The sequence below is a fragment of the Triticum dicoccoides genome, chromosome 3A, assembly GCF_002162155.2.
Source record: "Triticum dicoccoides isolate Atlit2015 ecotype Zavitan chromosome 3A, WEW_v2.0, whole genome shotgun sequence".
NCBI lineage: Eukaryota > Viridiplantae > Streptophyta > Magnoliopsida > Poales > Poaceae > Triticum > Triticum dicoccoides.
This window is the reverse complement of record NC_041384.1, coordinates 656,318,413-656,342,388: the sequence shown is the minus strand read 5'-3', so window position 1 is coordinate 656,342,388 and position 23,976 is coordinate 656,318,413. Positions and strand designations below refer to the sequence as shown.

The following is a 23,976-nucleotide window of genomic DNA, read 5'->3' as shown; positions in this document are numbered from 1 at the left end:
CCAATGCAAATATTTATGCATTAATTCCAAATGCCCAAAATAAATACTTATGAGCTCTTAAAAATATTGGTTTGATTTTTATCTCTGTCCAATATTTTCAGAGAGCAGCAGGAGCATTTTCTTGGACCTTTTTGGAGCAATTTTTATTTGGGTCATTTTCAGAGATGATTCTAAGGGTTTCACAAATCCTCATTTCAAAATTAAAATGGAATTTAAAAATGATGCATAACTGACTAGCTAGTCTAGGTCATACCAGACTAGGGATGTGACAACTCGCCCCCACTTGAAAGAATCTCGTCCCGAGATTCAGGGGTCGACGGAAAGAAAGCGGGGTACTCCAGTCGAAGACGATCTTCTCGCTCCCAAGTAGCTTCTCTCTCGGAATGATGAGACCACTGAACCTTGAGAAACTTGATGTTCTGACGTCGAGTGACACGCTCTGCTTGATCAAGAATGCGAACCGGGTACTCTCGGTATGTGAGGTTATCTTGGAGATCAAGCGTTTCGTGGTCCACTCTGCGGATGGGATCCGAGAAGCAACGCCTGAGTTGAGAGACGTGGAAGACATCATGAACTCGAGAAAGATGTGGGGGTAGTTCCAATTGGTAGGCAACCTCTCCTCGTTTAGCGAGAATACGAAAAGGACCAATGTAACGAGGAGCCAACTTGCCCTTGATACCGAAACGATGGGTACCCTTCATGGGAGTAACCCGAAGGTAAGCCTTGTCGCCAACTTCATAAGCCACTTCCTTATGACGACGGTCATACTGGCTCTTTTGACGAGATTGGGCTGTTTTCAAATTCTCACGAATGATGCGAACTTGCTCTTCTGCCTCCTGGATCATGTCCGGTCCAAAGAATTGTCTTTCACCGGTTTCTGACCAGTTCAAAGGTGTTTGACATCTTCGTCCATAGAGAACCTCAAAAGGAGCTTTCTTGAGGCTGGATTGATAGCTATTGTTATAAGCAAACTCGGCAAAAGGAAGACATTTCTCCCAATCCATACCGAATGAGATAACGCAAGCTCTAAGCATGTCTTCGAGAATTTGGTTCACCCGTTCCACCTGACCACTCGACTGAGGGTGGAAAGAGGTACTAAAGGAAAGATGGGTTCCTATGGCAGTTCGGACACTCTCCCAGAAATGAGAAGTGAAAAGACTGCCATGGTCTGAATTGATCTCTAGTGGAACACCATGGAGGGATACTATTCGAGAAATATATAAGTCAGCGAGCTGACTAGCAGTGATACTCTCTCGAACAGGTAGGAAGTGCGCCACTTTGGAGAGACGATCAATGACTACGAAGATAGCATTATTCCCTCTTTTGGTCCTGGGAAAGCCGGTGATGAAGTCCATACCAACTTTATCCCATTTCCATTAGGAATAGCTAAAGGCTGAAGGGTGCCAGCAGGTCTTTGATGCTCTGCCTTAACGCGACAACAAACGTCACATTTAGCAATGAACTCAGCGATTTCTCTCTTCATCCTAGTCCACCAGAACCTCTGGCATAGATCCTGATACATCTTAGTACTACCGGGATGAATCGTGAGAGGAGATTCATGCGCCTCCTTAAGAATCAATTGTCGAAGATGTTAACTCTTGGGAACCACCAAGCGATTCACAAAGAAGACAACACCTCGATCATCCATAGAGAAACATCCACCAACTCCCTTCTTAATGTTTCTCTTAATGCGGATAACACCCCTATCAAACTTCTGGTCAGAGATGATCTGATCCTCAAGGGTAGGTTTCGCCACCAAGGTAGAAAGGAATCCATGAGGAGCCATGTGAAGGTTAAGCTTACAGAATTCCTCATGGAGAAGTGGTTGGCCTTGCTGCAACATGAGATTGTTGCAATAGGATTTACGGCTTAGAGCATCAGCCATGACATTGGCTTTGCCTGGGGTGTAGGTAACCCCTAGATCATAATCTGTGATCAACTCCAACCAACGTCTTTGCCTAAGGTTCAAATCTGGTTGGGTGAAGATATACTTGAGACTCTGGTGATCGGTGTAGATCTCGCAACGTTTACCAAGGAGGTAATGTCGCCAGGTCTTGAGTGCATAGACTACGGCTGCAAGCTCTAGATCATGTGTAGGATAATTATCCTCATGTGGATGCAACTGTCGAGATGCATAGGCAATCACATGACGATCCTGCATAAGAATGCAACCTAGTCCCTGTCGTGAGGCATCACAATAGATAACAAAGTCCTTTGTGAAATCCGGTGGCACAAGTATGGGAGCAGAAGTCAGGCGTCTTTTCAGTTCCTGAAAACTGTACTCACACTGTGGGGACCACTCAAACTTTTTATCCTTCTTGAGAAGTTCCGTGAGGGGTTTGGCTACTTTGGAGAAGTTTTCAACAAAGCGGCGACAATAGCCGGCTAGACCAAGGAAACTCCTAACTTGTTTAACGGTCTCAGGTGGAGTCCAATCGAGAACAGCCTGAACTCTCTCTGGATTGACAGCAATGCCCTTACCAGAGATTATGTGGCCTAGGTAGGTCACTTCTGGCAACCAAAATTCACACTTGGAGAACTTGGCATAAAGGCGGTGCTCTCTGAGTTTTTCTAAAACAAGTCTAAGATGTTCGGCATGCTCTTCTTCGTTCTTTGAGTAAATAAGAATATCATCGAGGTAAACCACGACGAACTTATCTAAGTACTCCATGAAGATCGAGTTCATCAAGCGGGAGAATGTAGCTGGAGCGTTGGTTAGACCAAAGGACATGACTGTGTACTCGTACTGACCATAACGAGTAACAAAGGCTGTCTTGGGAATGTCCCCGTTTCTGATTTTGATTTGGTGGTAGCCTAACCTTAAATCCATCTTGGAGAAGACTGAGGATCCAGCGAGCTGATCATATAGATCATTGATCCTGGGGAGCAGATATTTGTTCTTTATTGTGACCAAATTAACGGGACGATAATCTACAACCATCCGGTCCGTACCATCCTTCTTCTTAACAAAGAGGACGGGGCAAGCCCAAGGAGAAGAACTAGGACGGATGAAACCCTTTTGCAAGGACTCATCAAGTTGTTTCTTAAGCTCGGCTAGTTCTAAGGGTGCCATCTTGTAGGGTCTCCTAGAGATTGGAGCAGTTCCTGGGATAAGATCTATGACGAACTCTACATCTCTGTCAGGTGGAACACCTGGCAGTTCCTCTGGAAAGACATCCGGAAAGTCACAGACTACCGGGATATCTTCAAGGTCTGGAAGAGGGCTGGCATTAAGAGAATAGAGCTGACGCTTTGCAACTCTAGTGGAGACAGTGACTATCTTGCCAGATGGGTGTGTAAGCTGAACAGATCTTGTGTAACAATCAATCTTGGCATGATGAGCTGTCATCCAATCCATACCCAAGATGATGTTAATATCTGAGGACTTGAGGGCTACAAGTGATGCAAGGAATACAAGTCTGTCAACAAGGATTTCATTACCATGGCTAATTCCGGTGGTCTGCCATCTAGACCCTGGGGTTTGGATTTCAAGCGGAGTTGGCATATCACAAAATGATATGTCGTGTAAACGAGCATAGCCTTCAGAAATGAAGGAGTGAGATGCTCCAGTATCGAATATAACTGATGCTGGGTGACAATTGACAAGGAGTGTACCAAGAATGACATCCGAATCATCATGAGCGTCTTTAGCTGAGACGTGATGCACACGTCCACGTTCAGTGGGGGCTGACTTGACACTGATCATCTTGCGTGATGGCTTAATACAGCCAACAGTCTTCTCGGGCTGGGGTGGAGCATAACTAGTCTGAGGGCAGTCACGTGCATAGTGTCCTGGCTTTCCGCATGTGAAGCAAGTCCCTAAAGTTGGACGTGAACCCGCATTGACAAGCGGTCTACCAGTAGGCCTGGGTGGAACATATGACTGAGCTGGGGGTGGCACCACATGGGATGGCCTCGGTGTATATCCGGAAGGAAGAGCGGAGTTTGGAACCCAAATCCGGCGCTTTTGAGAACTAGAACCGGAAGAAGATCCCAAATCACGGGCGTGCTTACGAGACTCCTCGTAGGTGAGCTGAGCTGTTTCTGCATTGATGGCTTTGTTCACAAGGGCTTGGAATGTATCACAATGATGCAGGTGGAGATCACGACGCAACTTGGGGTTGAGACCCTTCCGGAACCTAGCCTGCTTCTTGGCGTCCGTGGACACTTCTTCTGTGGCATAGCGAGCGAGGTTCTCAAACTCTCTACTATAAGCATCAACAGCCATCTTACTCTGGGTGAAACTACAGAACTCTTCTCTCTTGCGATCGATGAGGGCTTCAGGAATGTGATGCTCGCGAAAAGCCTCAGTGAAATCTCTCCAGGTAGGATTCTGGCCAGCTGGAAGCATAGCCTCATAGTTCTGCCACCAAAGACTAGCAGGACCTTCCAGGTGGTATGTGGCATAAGTGACCTTGTCATCTTCAGCTACGCTCGCGGAACGTAGCTTATGAGTGATGCTACGGAGCCAGTCATCTGCATCGAGTGGCTCGATGGAATGATGAAAGGTAGGTGGGTGCAAGCGAATGAAGTCATGAATGGTCGCAGACTTATTGGACTGATGTGCGGTGTTCTCCTTGATACGTGCCAACAAGCGGTTAGACTCACGCTTGTTCCTCTCCATTTCTAACATGAACTCTGTCAACGAAGGCGGGTCGGGAGGATCCTCATCCCTACCATATCCATGGTTCTGGCTACGAACAATAGAACTTGATGACATCCTGGGAAACGAAACCAGGGACGGAGTCAGCATCAACTATAGACTGTAGAATGTAGGACAAGGAATTAGTATCTCTCGAACTCCTAGGGAAATCCGGCAGCATAACGGAAGTAAAATGCTTAGAATGAGACATCCTGCTAAAATGGGGTAGTACATGCTCAACATCATCACTCAAGGTTCTGAGATCAAACTAAACAGGCTACACCGGAAGTACTCGAAACTGGGGTATGACTCTGATCAACCAATCCTATGGGACTACGGAGTAGTAACACGTGATCCTGATAGACGGAAGAGAAAGCCTAGTTCCTTAACCCCGTAGGAAAGATAGGACGACTCAGATCAGAAGGCCATGAGGTAAAGGAGTAAAAGGAGCCTTACGTTCCTTCCCACAATCAATTCCCTTACATAACTAAAGAATTTCTAGACTCAACTTCGACCAGTTTGGCTTGGTAATCCTACAGGCAGTCAGGCTCTGATACCAAGGCTGTCAGGACCCCGACTCAATGCCACATCGATCTAGCATGTAGCACCTCATATCACTTTGCGGCCTCACGCACGGTATCCCCACGGGTGTCGCCTTACCTTTGCCCAGGACCGTTTGCGCCTTTTGGCACACGTATATGATAGTGTCGCTAGCATCCATATGATAAGGAGCCCGGGCTGACATGGCTAGTCGTAAACCCAAAGTGGCACTAACTTACAGGGACAGGCATCCACGACCCAGCAACGAACGTGTCGGTCATCAGCGAGTGAATCCAAGCTGTAGCACTGGGCTAACAGGACTCCGGTGAACCGGACTGTAGCGGGCTAACAGGACTCCGGTATTCATCGCGTGACATTTCCTCGAAGGGACAGACACATGATCGAAGAAGGACACATGCCGGCCAGCCTAAGTGTTCCGGAGCAGTAGCAAGCTACCAGGGCTCAGTGGAAGCACTAGGAGACATTTTCCGGTAAGAGAGACTACTAAGGATAAACAACTAGATAGTCAGATCCCACACATAGCAATACACATTACACGTAGGCATAACATGCAAGTATGTGTTGTACAACATGGCATCACAGCATAACCCAACAACTCATATAGATAAAGGCTCAGAAGAGCCATCATAGCATTCATTACAAACAGGGGTCGCATGACCCAACATTCAGAGCAATCAAGCAACAGACGGAAGCATTACATGTCTGAGTACAGACATCTATAAATGAAAAAGGCTGAAAGCCTGACTATCTACAACGTCCGATCAAGATCGTAGCTGAGGTACAAGCTACTTGTCGAAGTCCATGAGAACACTAGCAAGACCGAAGTGTCCGCTGCAAAAACATAAATAAAGCAACATGAGTACAAAGGTACTCAGCAAGACTTACATCAGATCCTATCATACATGCATTTGTATCAAGTGGGTAATGTGGGGTTTAGTTGCAGCAAGCCAGCTTTGACTCTGTGGCTATCCTGTTCTATGACTACCAGAACTTCTTTGAGGTGATATGGCGCACACGAGTCCACTAAACACCACACAATACACCACTATGGATTCATTCCCGTCTCCCTACGAGAAGGCCATCCATAGCACTCACACTTGTCTTGAGCATTTTAGAGTATCCACTTCAAGTTGTCTATGTACCATGTAAGCATCCAAGAAGTCCATAACCGCGGACCCGGCTATTCGAATAGATCATGTTAACCCTGCAGGGGTGTACTTCTTCACACACGCTCTCGCCACTTACCGCCATGTACACGTCATGTATCTCGGCAACCTTCAAGCGGAAGCCTGGCGAGGGTGTCGGCCACGACCTGACTAACCACACAAGACTCTAGCCCAGGTTTATCGCCTATTCGGATTCCATCCGTAAGGAGATCCGGCCGGGGTGTCGCTCACGGCCCCAAACGATGTGTGCAGGGTTCCCGAGCCCACCATCCGGGTGCCACTCGGTACACCGGGCCACGTGTGCCTAGTATGTCCCAAGCCCACCCTGACGGGTGCCACTTGGTAGAAAAATAGCACTACCTACAAACACCAGAAACTAGTTGCGACTCCTGGACAGAGATCAAGTTGGCTAATAAGTCGAGAGGGGCACTTAAGCATTCCAATGTGTGGTAGTAGCTAGTCATTGGACGACATACATAGAACTCAGTGCTTAAGGACGGTTCCAGTGAGACAACCCACCATGTACTCCTACATGGCCTCTCACCGCTACCTTTACCAAATCGTGTTCACACACTTCACTCTCAGCATCAGAACATATCGTAACACTCCAATTCATTCCCAATGAACCAGACCTGACACAACTCTAAGCAATAGCAGGCATAGCATGGTAGGAACACAACATGGCTCAATCAACTCCTACACATGCTAGTGGATTTCAACTATTTACTGTGGCAATGACAGGTCATGCAGAGGAATGGGTTCAACTACCGCAGCACAAAGTAGCAGATGAATCGTTGTTGTCCTAATGCAATAACTGAGAGTAGGAGCGAGAGAGTAGGATTTTATCGGAATGAACAAGGGGGGTTTGCTTGCCTGGTAGATCAACAGAGGAGGCACTGCTTCACAGACAGGTACTCTGGAACGGCTCCGGAGCAGGACCTATCGAGAAGGAACGGTGCCGGCAATCAATACGCAAGCATATGCAACAATATGATGCATGAACATGGCATGAAGATGTGATGTTGTTTGAGCTAATGCAACTAGTATTCATTTGGTTTGAAATCCATTTGAACCCAAAAGCTCAAATGCACTTCCATAGTAGGCTCTTATATATGCCATAATGTGTTTTCCCATAAACAGCATGTATAAGTTGGTTTGTCATGCATGAAACTAGTACAGATGGAAAGGTTGCATTTTTCTAATAATTTTTCATATATAAATTATTTCAATCTGAGCTATGGTTGAATTTCTATGAATTTTTGAAGTTTAAATCATTTTCTGGAATTTCCTGATTTATTTTAATTCCAGAAAATAAATAATTGCGTCAGCACTGAGTAAGCATGACATCGGCAAGTCAACTGCGGCTGACTGGGTCAAACCTGACGTGTGGGGTCCACACGTCAGTGTCATAGTTAGTTAACATGGGGTTATTTGCTTAATTAAAGGATTAGGGGGGGGTCGAGGCCCACTGGTCAGTGTTAGTGGCTAATTAGGTTTAGTTAATATTTAACTAAAATTAGCAGGGCCTGGCCCCACTAGTCAGCGACCCTGGGGGGTCAAACCCCAGGTCAAACAAGTCAAACCCGCCGGCGGTTAGTCGCCGGCGAGATCCGCGGTGTACTTGTGCCCCGGGTTTCCTCTGTGGTGCTCCAAATGGCGCGCGGCTAGGCGCGTTGGAGAGCCAGCTCGATGGCGCGTCGGGCGGTGGCCGTGGCTGGGCCTGGGGTGGCCGGAGTCGACGGCGGCGAGCTCAGCTGCGGCTGCCGGAGTTCGGTCGTGCACGAGAGCGCGTTTGGAGCGCGAAAACGGGAGAAGCAAAGCACTAGGGATGCTCTACGTGGCCCTACGAGCTTGTTGGACTCGCCGGGGTGACCAAATGGTCACCGGAGCTGCGTCGACGGCGAGCTCGGCGGCGGCGAAGGTTCGGCCATGGTGGAGACGACAACTAGAGGGCGAGCGCGACCAGGGGAGAGAGGGGAACAGTGGCGGAGCTCACCGCGGTTGCAGCGGGCGTCGAAGCGGGCTCGGGGACGCACTGGAGACGGCGGGGCGGCGATGGGGATCCACGGCGGCCGGAGGTGAAGAAGGCGACGGCGACGGATCCACGGGGCGTCCGGTGAGGCACGGCTTGACGGAGAGGTGGTGGACGACGTGGCGGAGCTACCGGACTCGAAGAGAGGGAGAGGGGGAGGTGGTGGCCGCGGCAACGGCGAGCGGTGGCGTCGGTGGCGTTCGGCCGTGAGAGAGAGAGTGACAGAGGAGAGGACGAGGGCGAGGGAGAGTGCGAGAGAGGTCGGGGTAGCTGCGTGGCGTCTCCGGGGCATCCAGACGAGGAGGGGAGAGGGCAGGCAGGCAGAGAGGGAGGTGGCGTGGCGCGGCGGAGCGCACGCGCGTCGGGCACGCGCCCGTCCTCCTGTCGGGGAGGAAGACGACAGAGGAGGGGGCCAGGTGGGCTGGGCCGGCGCTGGCTGCTGCTGGGCTGCACAGGGAGGAGGCCCAGGTAAGTTTCTCCTCTTTTTGTCTCTTTTCTAATATTCTGACATATGTTTTGATTTAGTAATAATACTAAATCAATTTATTTCCTTATGCCCATTTTTGTAGGAACTAGTGGCATTATTCCAGAGCTCCCCAACATGTGGCATAATTTTTGGACATATATTAATATATATAACTAATATATTTCCAATGCAAATATTTATGCATTAAATCCAAATGCCCAAAATAAATACTTATGAGCTCTTAAAAATATTGGTTTGATTTTTATCTCTGTCCAATATTTTCAGAGAGCAACAGGAGCATTTTCTTGGACCTTTTTGGAGCAATTTTTATTTGGGTCATTTTCAGAGATGATTCTGAGGGTTTCACAAATCCTCATTTCAAAATTAAAATGGAATTTAAAAATGATGCACAACTGACTAGCTAGTCTAGGTCATACCAGACTAGGGATGTGACAATTTCTCAATTTTCTCTTATTTTCAGGACTTCATTCTTCGGAAGGCTTGTCCGGCAGTACAATTGCCGCACAAACGATACAACCAGGCAAGCAGAAAGCTACGCCGCACTATGGAACTCTAAGATGGTCTCTATAACGAGCAGTATACCTGTTTCACATACCATTCCGCGGCTCACCCCTGGAAAGGACACGTTAAATAGTCCTATTTTTTTGCTTATCGAACTATTTGTATCGTTCTGCTTTGATCGCAGCTTTTTTAATAAACAATGCATAACTTCTGTCTATTATTGCATTACTCTTTTTTACGAATATATATTCATTAATGACATGTTGCACCCGTACACTTTGGTACGGCCAATACGCCAGGGGCTTAAGTACCCCACAATACGGTGTGAGAAGTCCGAACACTTTCACAAGTGCGGCACCCCGAACTTATAGCATTATATGCATCGGCTCCGAATCATGTCTTGGGTCAATAGTTGGGTTTGCCCGGCTCCTATGTTTTGGTACCTTACGTTCCGTTATATCGGCTAAGGTAGCACTAGGAGAACTACTGCGATTGTGCCCCAGTTGAGCTGGGCTAAGCACCTCAGTAGAGAAAGCTAAAACTGACTGTCATGATGAGGCGAGAGCTGGTCGCTGTTCGAGAGGTTTTCGAGTCCCTAAAGACTTATGCCGCTTAGAGCGAGGAGTCGGCTTTGTCCGGCCTAGGCGTCGATAGCGCCCCGAACTCAGTCTTCTGAACACTAGGGGCTTCGCCAAAATTTAAAATTATAGAATTCTATGGCTAAGTGAGAGTGTTCAAGCATTATAGTCCGATTGCCTTGTTCGTTGTGTTGAGCGCCTCCCTCGAAGGACCCAAGAATGGGAAAAGAGCGCTCATGTTTATCCCGAACACCCCAGCACTCGTGGCATGGGGGCAGAAGCCGACGACTCGCCATCTCTCAAATTTGATAAACAGCCGCACAGAAGGTAATATTTTAAATTCAAAAGCGTTGCTTAGCGCATATGAACAAGTTTTCAGCGTACAGGATCACAAATGCGAGTTTACTCAAAAATTACATCTTTGGAGCATTCATCCGCTATAAGGCAGGCACCCTTCAGGACGCCCTCATAATACGCTTCCGGGATGCGATGCTCCTTCCCGGCGGCGACCCGTCCTTCACCAGCTTCTCCGCATCCATCTTGCCTCAGTGCACTTTAGCACGGGCAAGCGCCCTACGGGCACCTTCGATGCAGACGGAGCGCTTGATTGCTTCAAGCCGTGGACAGGCATCCACCAGCCGCCTCACCAGCCCGAAGTAGCTCCCAGGCAGAGCCTCTCCAGGCCAAAGCCGAACTACGAGGCCCTTTATGGCCTGTTCGGCCACCTTGTGGAGCTCGACCATTTGCTTCAGCTGCTCGCTCAAAGGCACTAGGTGTTCGGCCTCAGCATACTGAGACCAGAACACCTTCTCCGTCGAGCTCCCCTCCTCGGCTCGGTAGTAGGCGGCGGCATCAGACGCACTGTGGGGCAAATCTGCGAATGCTCCTGGAGAGCTCCGGACTCGGGTAAGTAACAAGTAATTCACTTTCACGTGCTTGCTTTGCATAATGAATGCCTTACCCACCGCTATCTTCTTCATCGCTCCAATTTCCTGGAGGGCTTTCTGGGCTTCGGCCTTGGCAGACTTCGCGCTTTTGAGGGCTGCCGCAAGCTCGGACGCTTGCGTCTTTGAGTCAAGCTCCAAAGTCTCGTGTTTTTTCACGAGAGCCTGGAGATCTTTCTGCACCTCCTCCACCCGCGCCTCCTGCTTCCCTCTCTCTGTGCGCTCCGCGGCCGCTCTGTTTTCGGCCTCGGACAGCGCTTGCTTAAGGGTTGCCACCTCGGTCGTGGCCCCTATAATAGCACGTCGATCCTGTCATTTTTTGCAACCACATCTTCTCTATATACTTGCGCAAGGTATTACTTACCTTCCTTCTCCTCGAGTTGCCTCTTGGCATGGCCGAGCTCGTTCTCGGACCACGCGAGGTTTTGCTTCAGCGTATCCACCTCCGCAGTCAGTGCGGCGGAGGCCAGCAGCGAAGCCTGTATACGCATATTGACTTGATTATGTTAGACTCCTGCGAATGTTATTAGATTCTCTATTCGGCTTTTCTTTCTGAACGCCGAATAGAGCATCAGGGGCTACTGTCTATGCGGTAATATTTTTATTCTTTACTTACCTTAAAGCCTGTTAGAAGGCTGGCACAAGCTTCAGTCAGTCCGCTCTTGGTGGACTGAACCTTCCCGATCACCGCACTCATAATAGTGCGGTGCTCCTCGCTGATGGAGGCGCCTTTAAGCACCTCCAGCAAATTGTCCGGTGCCTCCGGTTGAACGGAGGTCACCGGCTCGGTAGGCTTGTCCCTCTTGGAAGGAGGCTGCCTACCGGAGTCCGGAACCGTTGAAGGTTCCGGCGCGATGCCCTTGGGGGTTCTATCCCCTTTACGCCTGGAGTCCGGGAGGTTGCCTTGCGGCGCCTCCAGGACCACCTCCTCCTGGCTTGGAACCTGTTGGGACGCCACCTCGGCGTCGTCCGTAGGGTAGGGGGAGGAAGCCGTCGGAAGCGAATTCACATCCGACGAATCCAGGGAGCCGCTCAACGACTCGTCGAGCCCGGCCTTGGGCGGACTGCATAGTCATATTCGGCGTAAGGAGGAGCTGTGCAAGAAAGGAACACTATGAATTGCTCTGGTGTCCGAATACTTACGATCTCGCCAGGGGCTTGGCCATGTGCGGCCACTCCTCTTCGCCGTCGTCGGTGTTGGTGGAGCCGTCCGGAGGAAGGGTTTTCCCCTTCTTGGACCCTTCAGCCTCCCCAGTTGGGGCGGCCTTCCTTTTCTTCTCTCCCCCCGCTGGAGGGGGAGAGGTCTCTTCTTCCTCCTCCTTGTCTTCACGAGAGGAGTGCGTCTTGGAGTCGTCGGATGATGAATCCGACACCCCCAGGCGCCGGGCACTCTTTCGAGTCCCCGTGGCCTTCTTCTTGGCCTTCTTCTCCGGCACCACGTAGGATGCCGGAACCAGCAGCTTCGCTAAGCGAGCGTCCGCTGGGCCTTCGGGCAAAGGAGCCGGACAGTTGATCTGTCCGGACATCTTCTGCCAATCCTGTTAAAGGTAAGGGAGCTTAGATCCCGCATGGAGTCAAACTATGAAAAACTAATACCCTGTAAAAGGTAAAAACAGCTTACCGCACGAGCGCGACGCTGCGTGCTGAATCCGCGATCCTCGGTAGCGGATGCGGGGGCCTCGGCGCCCTTGAAAAGCACCTTCCAGGCATCTTCGTACGTTGTGTCGAAGAGCCTGCTCAGAGTTCGTTGCTGCGCCGGGTCGAACTCCCACAGGTCGAACTCCCACAGGTTGAAAGCCCGTTGTTGACACGGGAGGATCCGGCGGATGAGCATAACCTGGACTACGTTGACAAGTTTGAGCTTCTTGTCCACCAGGGTTTGGACGCATGTTTGGAGTCCGATCAGCTCTCCTTTTTTACCCCACGACAGGCCCGTCTCTTTCCAGGAGGTGAGCCGCGTAGGGGGTCCGGATCGAAACTCGGGGGCTGCGACCCATTCAGGGTCGCGCAACTTGGTGATGTAAAACCACCCCGATTGCCACCCCTTTAGGGACTCCACGAAGGATCCCTCGAGCCATAGGACGTTGGGCATCTTGCCCACCATGGCACCTCCGCACTCCGCCTGGGTGCCACGCACCACCTTCGACTTGACATTGAAAGTCTTGAGCCATAGGCCGAAATGGGGGCGGATGCAGAAGAAAGCCTCGCACATGACAATAAATTGAGGACAAAGTTCGGGGCCAGATCGTGGAAATCCAGGCCATAGTAGAACATGAGCCCCCGGACAAATGGGTGGAGAGGGAAGCCCAGTCCGTGGAGGAAATGGGGGAGGAACACCACCCTCTCATGGGGCCTAGGGGTGGGGATGAGCTGCCCCTCTTCGGGAAGCCGGTGCGCAATGTCGTTAGACAAGTATCCGGCCCTCCTCAGTTTTTTGATGTGTCCCTCCGTGACGGAGGAGGCCATCCACTTGCCTCCCGCTCCGGACATGGTTGAAGAAGGTTGAGGTGGGGTGTGCGGACTTGGGCGCTGGAGCTCGAGTGCGCGGAAATGGATAGGCAAAGAAGGAAGAAGGCGTGGATGAAAAAGTGGATTCTTATCCCCTTATATGGGTGGACGCGACTATGCGTCCCCACCAGTCTAGTAAAACTCGCTTATCTCCCAAGCGCCGTAATCAATGGCGCGGTTGGGTTACCCACGCCGTATTGATGAGAATCCCGGAATGAGGGAACACGATCTCTGCTTTGACAAGACGTGACAAGGAAACCGCATCGCTAAACGCGCTGAGATGGAACGGTAAAACGATTCGAATAAAGACTTGGTCGTGGTGTGATGTCACGCTACGGAATACGTCAGCAGATTAGATTTGTGTAAATATTATTCTCTCTATGGCAATATGTGGAAACTTATTTTGCAGAGCCGGACATTACCTTTGTGTTCAAAATCTTCTATGAAGTACTTGGAGGAGGAACCCGCCTTACAATGCCGAAGACAATCTGCGCGCCGGACTCGTCGTCATTGAAGCCTAGTTCAGGGGCTACCGAGGGAGTCCTGGATTAGGGGGTGTCCGGATAGCCGGACTATACCTTCGGCCGGACTCCTGGATTATGAAGATACAAGATTGAAGACTTCGTCCCGTGTCCGGAGAGGACTTTTCTTGGCGTGGAAGGCAAGCTTGGCGATACGGATACATATCATCAATATTAATCAAGCAGGACGTAGGGTTTTACCTCCATTAAGAGGGCCCGAACCTGGGTAAAACATCGTGTCTCCTGCCTCCTGTTACCATCCGATCTAGACGCACAGTTCGGGACCCCCTACCCGAGATCCGCCGGTTTTGACACGATGTTACGGAGGGGGGTGTAGTTGAGGCGGCCACGCAGTCCCCACTTGCTTTTCAGTTCGCCGAAGAGGCCCACCGTGCTGAATGGCAGGACGGAGAAGAAGTATCCCACGGCGAGCCAGCGCGTGCGTATGGCCGCCCTGGCTCTGGTCAGGTCCAGCTCCACAACCGGAGTGCGTTGATGCACCGGCCTCACCCGCGGGCACGGCAAGGGGACCGGAAGGGAGGCCTCCCCTTGGCCACCATGCGAGGATGACCCTGTTTCCATCCTTCTGCCCACCCGCTCATCGCTGTTCGAGGTGACCACCTCCAGCTTGCTCTCGGTCATGGCCTTCTTCATCTTGCGGTCACCTAGGTTCTCCATGGTGCAGGTGTGTGTTTCGGATCTTGGCTTGTGGCTTTGTGTAGGGGTTGAGTATTTCCCCGTCTCTGAATTTATAACCCAGCTCGACATCCTCACATCAGGCAACAGATCGTCTCCCTCTGATACATCTGGGAATATGATGTCTGGCGGATCCCCTGTTTGCGAAAATTCTACCCCGACCTGATTCACTGCCGTTTTGGTGTTTGGTGGCAGATTTCCCATTACCTCAATCCCCACGATTATTTCCTTGCTTTTGTGATTCTCTTTCTCATACTGTGTTTTCTGAGCAAATCAATCTCTTCGTGCCCGATTCTCCCCGCTATCGCTTGACAATGGCTCATCACTTTCCTCTGTCGACCAACTCCTTTCATGTTTGATTCCCATGGACATTGCTGGGATTTCACCTGCAAACAACGGTACGCCCTCCTGACTCTTGCTAGATTTGATGGACTGAGCGTCGTCCATCCCCAGCGTGTATTCCGGTGCCGGGCTTGCTGTCGATCCGGTACTCCAGTCCCATTCGCTTTTCAGGATCTCCTCCTGCGATCTGCTGCCCTGCAGAGACATTCGGATCCGATCCATACCTTCCCGGATTCGTCCCAATACCACATCTGGTTGTGATCCTCTCAATCCCCCTCCCGCGTCATTCACGCCCTTTCTTGCTTCCTTCCGGGCCATCAGAGAGCGGATCGCCCCTGACATCTTCCTCTGGATCTCGTTGAGTCCCAACGGGTCCTCATCAGCGAGCACACGGCAAGATGATGTAGTGCGCTTCCCCTCGAACTGGATTGGGCCGGCAGCATCAGGCAGCGACGATGGATCTGGGGTGTCGCGGGCGGATCGCCATGGTGGGAGCGTGATCGCCTTTCTTCGACGCAAATTCTGTTACACCCAACTTCATTTGCGAGTAGGAGCCCGTCTCGTAAGCCTCTAGCTTCTGCCGTTGTCGCATCTTCTACAAATGAAATGTCACTGCATGACGCTGCCACGAAGACACCAGAATTGTCTCGTAAAATGGCACATGTTCCTCCTGTTCCACTATCATGATTAAAAGTGGCATCCACATTGAGTTTAAGAATTCCCTATGGCGAACAGCACCAGCCGTGCCTTTTAAGTTTTACCTTCTTTGACTTGGCCTTAGAAAAATTCTTAGCAAGGGTTATAATTGCTTGTGCTGACCTGCTCGGTTCGAAGATACGTTTATGGTGTACTGACACCGTTCCCATCAAACATACCAAACTACAGTGGCCACGAGATCATACGGTCTGCGATATCTTGGTGCTGCAGTGATTCACAAAATTCTGCAGTAGCATAATTTGCCCGCAAACCCTATAAGTCGCTTATAGCAAGAGTGCCTTTTATGTCACCTGAAGCTTTTTGAACTGTTCTACAGTACTGGTCCGGCCCGTTCTCAGCGCTCGCTCGCTGGTAGCTGCGTACGATGCGTTCTTGTCTATTTATTTTTATTTTATTCAATTCATTTACTTTTTGGTTTTTTATTTCAGTTTTTTGTTTCTTCACGGTTCCCCTCGGGTTTTGGGTTTTCACCATTTTATTTTTTTATTCCCGAATTTTACTGGTTTCTTTTCTTATTTCTTCATTTTTTTGGTTTTGTCCGGGTTTTCTTGTTTTCCTGTCTTTTTCCACTAGTTTTCTCCTGTTTTCTTTTCTTTCTTTTCTGGTTTTCCTTTTTTCTTCGTTATGCTTCAGGTTTCTTTTGTTTTTCCTGGGTTTTCTTTATGTTTCTTTCTTGGTTTTTGTCATTTTTTTTTCTTCAACACATGTATATTATTTTGCAGTGCTTAGGGTACACGAGAAACACTTTTTTGACATACTTTGTACATTTTTCTCTTGAAAACATGTTATGAACCCTTTCTTTAATACATTGTCAACCTTTTTCCAAATACACGCTTGACATTTTTATGGTAATAATATTTTTTCTAAACTATGCATACTTTTTGTAAATACACGATTAACATTTTTAAACATATATTTTTTATTTCTACTTCTTCTACCCACTAGGAACATTTTCTATACACATTTAGCATTTTTTAAATACACAATCAAAAGTTTTCATATGCATTGTATAATTTTCCGTATACATGAGAAATATTTTTTCTATACACATTTTAAAATTTAAATGCTTGACCAACTTTTTTTAAATACCTGATCTGCATGATTAACATTTTCTCAAATACATGATCAACTTTTTTTCGCACACTTTTTATAATTTTTGTATACATTTTTCGCATACATGAAAACATATTTTCTACACACATATTACACTTTCAGAATGACTGGTCAATTTTTTAAAATATTTGATCAATTTAGGAAAAAGAATACATAAACCTTTTTGGTACACATTATAGTTTTTGCGTATACATACACATTTTACATTTTCCAAATGCTTGATTAACATGTTTTAAGTATGTTTTTTACAATATATATATTTAGAATATTTAAAAGCATAATCAAAAGTAAAAAAAGAAAGCAAAGAATAAAAACAAAGAATGTGAAAAAAACAGGAAAAAAGGAGGCCCTGGCCCTGGCCTGTGGCCTCGGGCGCTGGGCTGGCCTGGTATGGCGTTCGCTTCAGCATAGAGCATCTCCAACAGGCGCCGAACACGCCGCACGCAAAAAACAGCTTTGTCGCGCGCCCATCGCCTGATTTGGCGCGGCGCGCAGCGCTGACTCCAGCAGCCGCATTAAGATGCAGCGCGCGCGTCGCTCCAGCAGCGCGCAAAAATGCAGCACGCGCGCTCATTTTTACAACATTTTCGAAAGCATAGATAAATATTAAGATAATAAAAAACGATAAATTGCATAGATAAAAAACGATACAAAGGTATTTTACATCGGTACAACTAGATAGATAGTTCGAAAGCATAGATAGATAGAACTACGGTGCAACTAGATAGAAACTACTACGGCATACATAGATAGAAACTACTCCAAGTCGCTACCATCATCACCATCCTCGTCGGTGTTGTCCGAGGTATCGAGCCATATGTCGTCCCAACGTTCATCGTCTGACGTGAAGATCGACCTCCCACCTGCTTCAACGATATCACACTGCGCATTCGCCAATGCCTTCCGCCGACGCCGGTCCGCCCACTCCGCGCGGCGCCTTGCCGTCCTCTCCGCCCAGTAGGCACGCTCGTCGGCGACGTCCTCCGGGTGGCGACGGCACCACTCCGCCATGGCTCGCTCGTCCTCCTCGGCGATGAGGAGGCGGCGGCAGCGCCGATCGTGGTCGGCACGGTCCATGTCAGTGATGAGACGTGGCGGAGGGGCGACGCGTTGCGCCTGCTCGCGCGTGAAGACGTCCCGGAAGTTCATCTGCGACCGGGGCCTATCCAAGCGCCACGCCGCCGCGTCGTATGCGCGGGCCGTCTCGTACGCGCTCCGGAACGACCCGAGGCCGAGCCGGACGTCGCCGGCCCGGATCTCGGCGGAGTACCAGCCGTTGGGGCGCTCACGGACGCCGCGGTAACACGAAGAACCCCGGCGGCGCGGCGGCATGGTGGCGCGATGGTGACGCGGAAAGCGGCGAAGCGGCGAGGTTGCGAGGGGAGGGCACGTGGCTGTGTCTATGCGCGTGACGAGCGCGGCATTTTATAGGCGCGCGTGAAGCGGCGCGCCAAATCTACCGCACCGCGTGCCGCTTTCTCCCGCGCGCGCGATAAGTTCCCGCCATCGCTGGAGCGTGCGGAACCAGCCGGCGCACGCTAAAACCAAATTTTACCGCGCGGGCACGCCTTTTACCGCACCTGTTGGAGATGCTCTCAGACGACATTGCCCTACGTCTCGCTACAAGGGAGACATAGGGGCGCTCTAATTTGCCGAGCTGTGTGCGTCTATCTGCTTGACTTGAATCGCAGTGGTTTCCATCCAAGTAGCTACAGCAGCGGCAGCGGCAGCTGCTGTAGCTACTCTCACTCGTAGCTTAGCTACAGGGAGCCTGCGCCCACGGCACCCCTGGTACGTCCCCTCCAAGTAGTAATCTCTTGTGTCTCTGTATATATTCTGCTGCAGAGATCGCGAATCCCTGCGCCTGACGCAGCCACCCGCTCCATCGCTGCTGTTTAGATCAGACATGAGAGCATAGACCTCTCCCTCCCCTACGCCCCTACGCCCCTAGCCTGCTCCGGCACGGCCACGGCCATGGACGACGTGCTCCGTTTCAATTCAGGCCCTGTTCAGAAAATATATCGATCGTAAACACGGGCATCAGGCGAAGCTTCTCCCCACCATTCTACCCTAGGCCGGGCAGCGTATATGGCATGGCACGCATGTGTTCATGGATTGCCCATCCCGCCTCTGTACAGCCGAGCTGTTTGTTAGTGTGTCCAATGACATGAGCAGATGATCACTGTGCGGCGAGTCCATGCTTGGCATGCTGCATGCCAACCTTGTCAACGCATCGGTACCAGAGATAGAGCCGGGAAGTCATGGTCAAACCCACTTGTATTGGAAATAATATGGGAAACCTGGGCAAGTAGTGAACTGGCAATTCATATATAGGGCTAGATCTCAGTCGACTCGGATTTAACCAGGTCTCAATCAAGTGACATGACATATATAAAAAGAATAAATTCAAAAGAAAATTTTGCACAGATCTCCACAGAAGATATCAGACTTTTAGCAATCCCGGTTCATACAATATTAATGAACTTGGATAAATATGATAAAAAGCAATAACAGAAGTTCAGTTTTGCGGCGCCGAGTACTGTTACTGATTTCACTGAAGAAATACGTTGGTACTCCAGTTATAGTATTAAGTGAACAGATACATGTTCACTGCAACTTGTTCGCAACATAGAGGAGGTGGCCGATGTTCGTCGGAGGGTAGCTCTGCAGAAGCTTGAGGTTGGAGCTGAAATCGCCGGCAAGGAGCCGTTTCCGGACCAGGATCAGCATTGCGCAGCATATTCTCAGCAAGGTTTCCTGCAGCCAAATTTTCAGGCATCTGCCGAAATGCAGAACAAACCAGAGCATGTTGCTTGTTTGTTACCTGAGGACCATCTGGGTCACTTAACAGAGTGTCCCATATATGAATAATATCGGCAAAGTTGAATTCCTGGGTTAACAGCAGCGTTATCCACCTGAACGCGTAGAATTGGGGATTAACCTGCAGAAACCATGCTTCTGTTAGAAATACTGCAGGCACTTTCTTCACTACTATAACCATGGCATATCAGTAGTGTGCTACTATCATAATGTTCCACACATCCAAACATTATAAAAGAGCTACTGTAAAAATATAGAACAGTGGAAGGCTCAGCTCAGATGAAGCATACATAATGTCACCGATAGCAATTGGTGTGGCAAGTGAAAGGACAACCCTACACACAGCAATAAAGATCATGTTGTTTATTATGTCAAGACTTACTTCCGTAGTTATTTCCAAGTGGTGCTGAAGTTCTCCATCATACTTCTTTAGAAGTTGCGATAATTTGGAGAGCGTCCCTCGAATGCCGACAACACTGTTGTCTAGCTTCTGGCAGAAGTTGTCTCTAAGCCCACTAAGTAACTCCACGAAGCAAAAGAAAGAATCGGCTTCGGCGAAGTTCTGCAAAGGATTCCAGGTACCAACATCACGATATAGATAGTCTCAAAGTCATGACTCATGAGTATACAAAATAAGAACTGTCTCAGCAGTCAACAGTCTGCTCTACAACAAATGGTATGACGCATATGTCAAAATAATCGCTTACTCCATACAGCATTTTTATAATCTGGATCATTCCGAAATACAAAGAAGAGCGGCGCCAAAATTTCATTCATTCCTTGCACATATCTTATCCCAGCATTCAGCTTGGCAAAGATAATTAATATATTTCTCAGAGAATCCTGGTCAGAATAACAAATGATCAGCCATGTATCCTAGCAGAAAACTGTTTACACTTAGATACTGGAGATTTACCTGATTGGACTTTGCAAAAGAAGAGTCTCCACAGAAGAAATGTATGTCAGGGTGAGTGCGTTTTACATCACGGTCAACCTGCTCGATCATCTCTGAATGCTATATGAAAGATATATTCAAAGAAAAAAGATACCAATGTTAGAGTCATGTGAAATGGTGAAATGACTCACCCATGCACTCGACACCATATGCATTCGCAAACATTGAGAGCACACATATATAAATACACTAGAAAAGGTTAATTCTTCCGAAACTAAAAGGTAAATCCACATGTTTTAATTTTGACAACAATTGCTTCAAACGGTTCACCAGATTTTTTGCAATTTAAATTCTCAAAACATGTCAATCGATGTCCTTCTTACGAAAATAAAACAAAAACGAGCATAAATACGATGCAGATATAATGATATAAGTGGTTTAAATTTCTTGCACTTGATCCTTATGTTTGTCAAAGCATAAATGCTCTAAATTGATGCTAATGGCTGTCTGACACAACCTCCAGTGTAAGCAGCACAGATTAGTACCAATATCCAAAAAATGAAACACTGCCTGCAATATGTCTCCAGAACTACGAAGTACACCAAAACAACGTGTGCAATTGGCCAGATCATAAAATCCAAATGCACTAGAGCATACCTCAGCGAACTGATTCCATTGGCTGGTCTTCCCAAGGCTCAAAGGATGATCATCTTGGGCTATCTCCGACCTGTCAAGAAACCCATGCTCAACATGCTCTGCATTTCCGTCACTGTGGCCTTCTGATCCCCCAGTCGTGCTACTTCCACCTACCTAGCAAAATTAGGATTCAGGATCTCTGTCTCCTGGTGAGGATCTAAACTAAGTACCAATGTGATGTGAATCTATTAATTCGTACATTCTTTTAGAAAAGGATTTATTCGTACAATTAAGGCAAAAAAACAGTCTAATCTGAGCGTGAAGTGACATACAGTGTTGGGAAGGAATTCGTCTTTGAAGGCTTCATATTGTGACCTCTTTTTTGCCAACTCCTGCTCCCACAGTGCACGATCCTTGGGCAGATAGCCCAGTAGCAGCTGCGCAACCAACACATGTACAGTGAGAGTGAGTCTGTGACCGAAGAGGGCAAAAAGCAACACTTTTGACTGCATCTTTCCCCTCAAACTGACCATATAAGGACAACTGATCAAAAAAAGGTTAACAGTAGCACGTGGATGAACACAAAGGGACAAAAAGGCAGACGATTTCTAATCTGACATTGGCATCAAAAGGCAAAAATAAACAACGCACATTGACCAGAAACATCAGCTGCACATACAGTAAATCAGTCGTCTGTCTGAAATTCTGAATTAAGGCAAAATACTAAATCTTCAGCTTGAGACTACAGAACAAATCTCGAAAGAACAGAAGGACGAGCCTGCCAATCGGGTACCTTCCACACAGTCGACCGGACGCCGGCGCCGTCGGGGACGCCCTGAGCCGCAAGCATCCGCAGCTCATCGAGATCTATCACCTTCTTCGACAGCTGCAGAGCTCACCGGTCGCCCCAAGAACGACGCATCAGGACGACCCGATGGGGCAGAAGCGAAGAAGCAAAAGCTAGGAACTGAGACAGCGGAATTCGGACTCACCGCCGCGAGGATACGGGACTGGCGCGAGATCTCCAGCTCCGCCGACTGCGGGGATTGCGGCGAGCTCGCCATGGATTTGGGATATCACAAATTCACAAGACGGGTGCAGACTCTGACACTGGTCCGTGGGTTCGGAACTGTTTGGGTCGCGTTGGGACATTATGTGATCTGGCCGCAACCGTCGATTTGCTAGGACCATTGAAATGGACGGCCGAGATTATGCGACGACTTTCCTGGTCTATATAACTAGAACCGGCATGTCTTTCACTGAGCTTTCGATCAATGGTCAACATTAGGGCCTCTTTCATTTATGGATTTTTCATAATTTTCTTGAAGCTTTATGAATTTTATTCACATGTATCTGGTCGGTGAAAAATTGTTTGTTAGGTCATCACTCACTCACATCATGTGAAAGTTCTACGTACTTCCATTCAGTGGTGGAGGACGAATTTTTTTTCATGGTGGGGTGAACTTTTAAGCAAAAAAAATTTTGGTGAGAAACTAACATAGATAATATACATCCAGTGATGCACACCGGTATTTTCATATGACCCTACACAAAATAATCAAATACAATGAAAATGCAAACATATTTTAAATAGAACAACAACCTAAAACATATCGATAAGGAAGCTTTAATGGAGTCTAGAAGATGCGCACAATGGTAGTGCACTGCCCTTCTTTTGAAAATCTAACCAAGATCAAGACTTTCTCCTTCCTATTCCCATCATCTTCTCCTTCTGAATGTGGGCTTCAAGTCGTCACGCGCGCTCTTGCTGGCTGCTGGAAATAGCGTGCGCTCCTAGCCACCGGGAAAGCTCCGCTCTCAGCGCTCCTCCTTGACATTCGCCCCCACATGGTCGACACTCCTGCTGGTGCCGCCCCGACACCTAAGCGGCTAAGCTCTTGCTGGTCGCCGCCCCCGAACATCGCCGCTAGGGTTCGTGTCGAGTGAGAGTCTGGAGCCTAATCCCCGCCGTGCTTGCCCTGGATTTTTTTAATGGTACACGATGATGTGGTGTCATGATGAAGGAAATAAAAATGTAACACACCTGCTAGTTGCAACGACCCAATAAGGTGTACAAGATTCACGTCCCAGTAAAATGGTTCATCGTGATTTTTAGCGATCGATAGATTTGTATACGTAAGTACACAATCGCCAGAAATCAAGGTAGGGCGAGTGCCCCACCTCACCCTACCGCTTCCACCCCCGTGCTTCCATTCATGATCTTTGCCAATAGCATTAGTAGCATGGCGGATGATAAACTGAATGACGCCCCATCGATCGCATAACTTTTCGTTAGAGGACCCACTTGATTTATCTTTTATTTTTCTAGAATCAAGAGAGATATTTATTCAATCCTGTTGTTTGTGGATGCACAATCATGGAAGGGTTGATATAAAACCACATATGATGTCCCATGTTGAGGTTGGAAGAAGTTTTTGTAAAGTGCGGGCTTCAAAATCTGTCCCATTCCAATCGTGCTTGGAGATCACCATGCCAAATTTGTGTTGGTCCATGTTGATTTTCTTCAGAATCAGACTCTTGAGCAGAGAGCCTTATAAGCAAGTGTTCTTCATGAATGTGGACAACCCAATAATACATGCACCAGATTTAAGTGAAGATAGAGAGTTAATGACATCATCCACTATGACATTTCTTTGTTTATTCTTACCGAGTATCCGAAATAACCTCCACTTTCGTCGCGACATATAGGATCCATTCTTTTTGGCTTTTGTAGCAGATTCTTTGTTTTTAGAAGCAAAATACAAAAAGAACTAATTTCACCCATAGATTAACCTAGCAACTAGTCCTCCAGGGGTA

At 48.4% G+C, this 23,976-nt stretch overlaps 1 protein-coding gene across 1 annotated transcript; it reads right to left on the bottom strand.

The window, feature by feature from the left end:
- Nucleotides 1-19,173: 19,173 nt before the first annotated feature.
- On the bottom strand, nucleotides 19,174-22,277 carry LOC119269993 (TBC1 domain family member 13-like). The gene is made up of 9 exons (XM_037551932.1): nucleotides 22,152-22,277; nucleotides 21,953-22,045; nucleotides 21,492-21,596; nucleotides 21,181-21,333; nucleotides 20,545-20,643; nucleotides 20,343-20,471; nucleotides 20,011-20,190; nucleotides 19,633-19,749; nucleotides 19,174-19,565 (listed from the first exon to the last, which is right to left on the bottom strand). Exons 1-9 carry the CDS (start codon nucleotides 22,221-22,223, stop codon nucleotides 19,416-19,418), a joined length of 1,098 nt encoding a protein of 365 aa, XP_037407829.1. The 5' UTR covers nucleotides 22,224-22,277; the 3' UTR covers nucleotides 19,174-19,415.
- Between the last annotated feature and the right edge of the window lie 1,699 nt (nucleotides 22,278-23,976).

Excerpts from the sequence above, each read along its gene's own strand:
- LOC119269993 (XM_037551932.1), bottom strand. The coding sequence starts at position 22,223 with ATGGCGAGCTCGCCGCAATCCCCGCAGTCGGCGGAGCTGGAGATCTCG. Across the intron at positions 21,597-21,952 it reads TCCGGTCGACTGTGTGGAAG|CTGCTACTGGGCTATCTGCC; the intron begins GTACCCGATTGG and ends TTGGTTGCGCAG. Across the intron at positions 21,334-21,491 it reads ACGAATTCCTTCCCAACACT|GTAGGTGGAAGTAGCACGAC; the intron begins GTATGTCACTTC and ends TAATTTTGCTAG.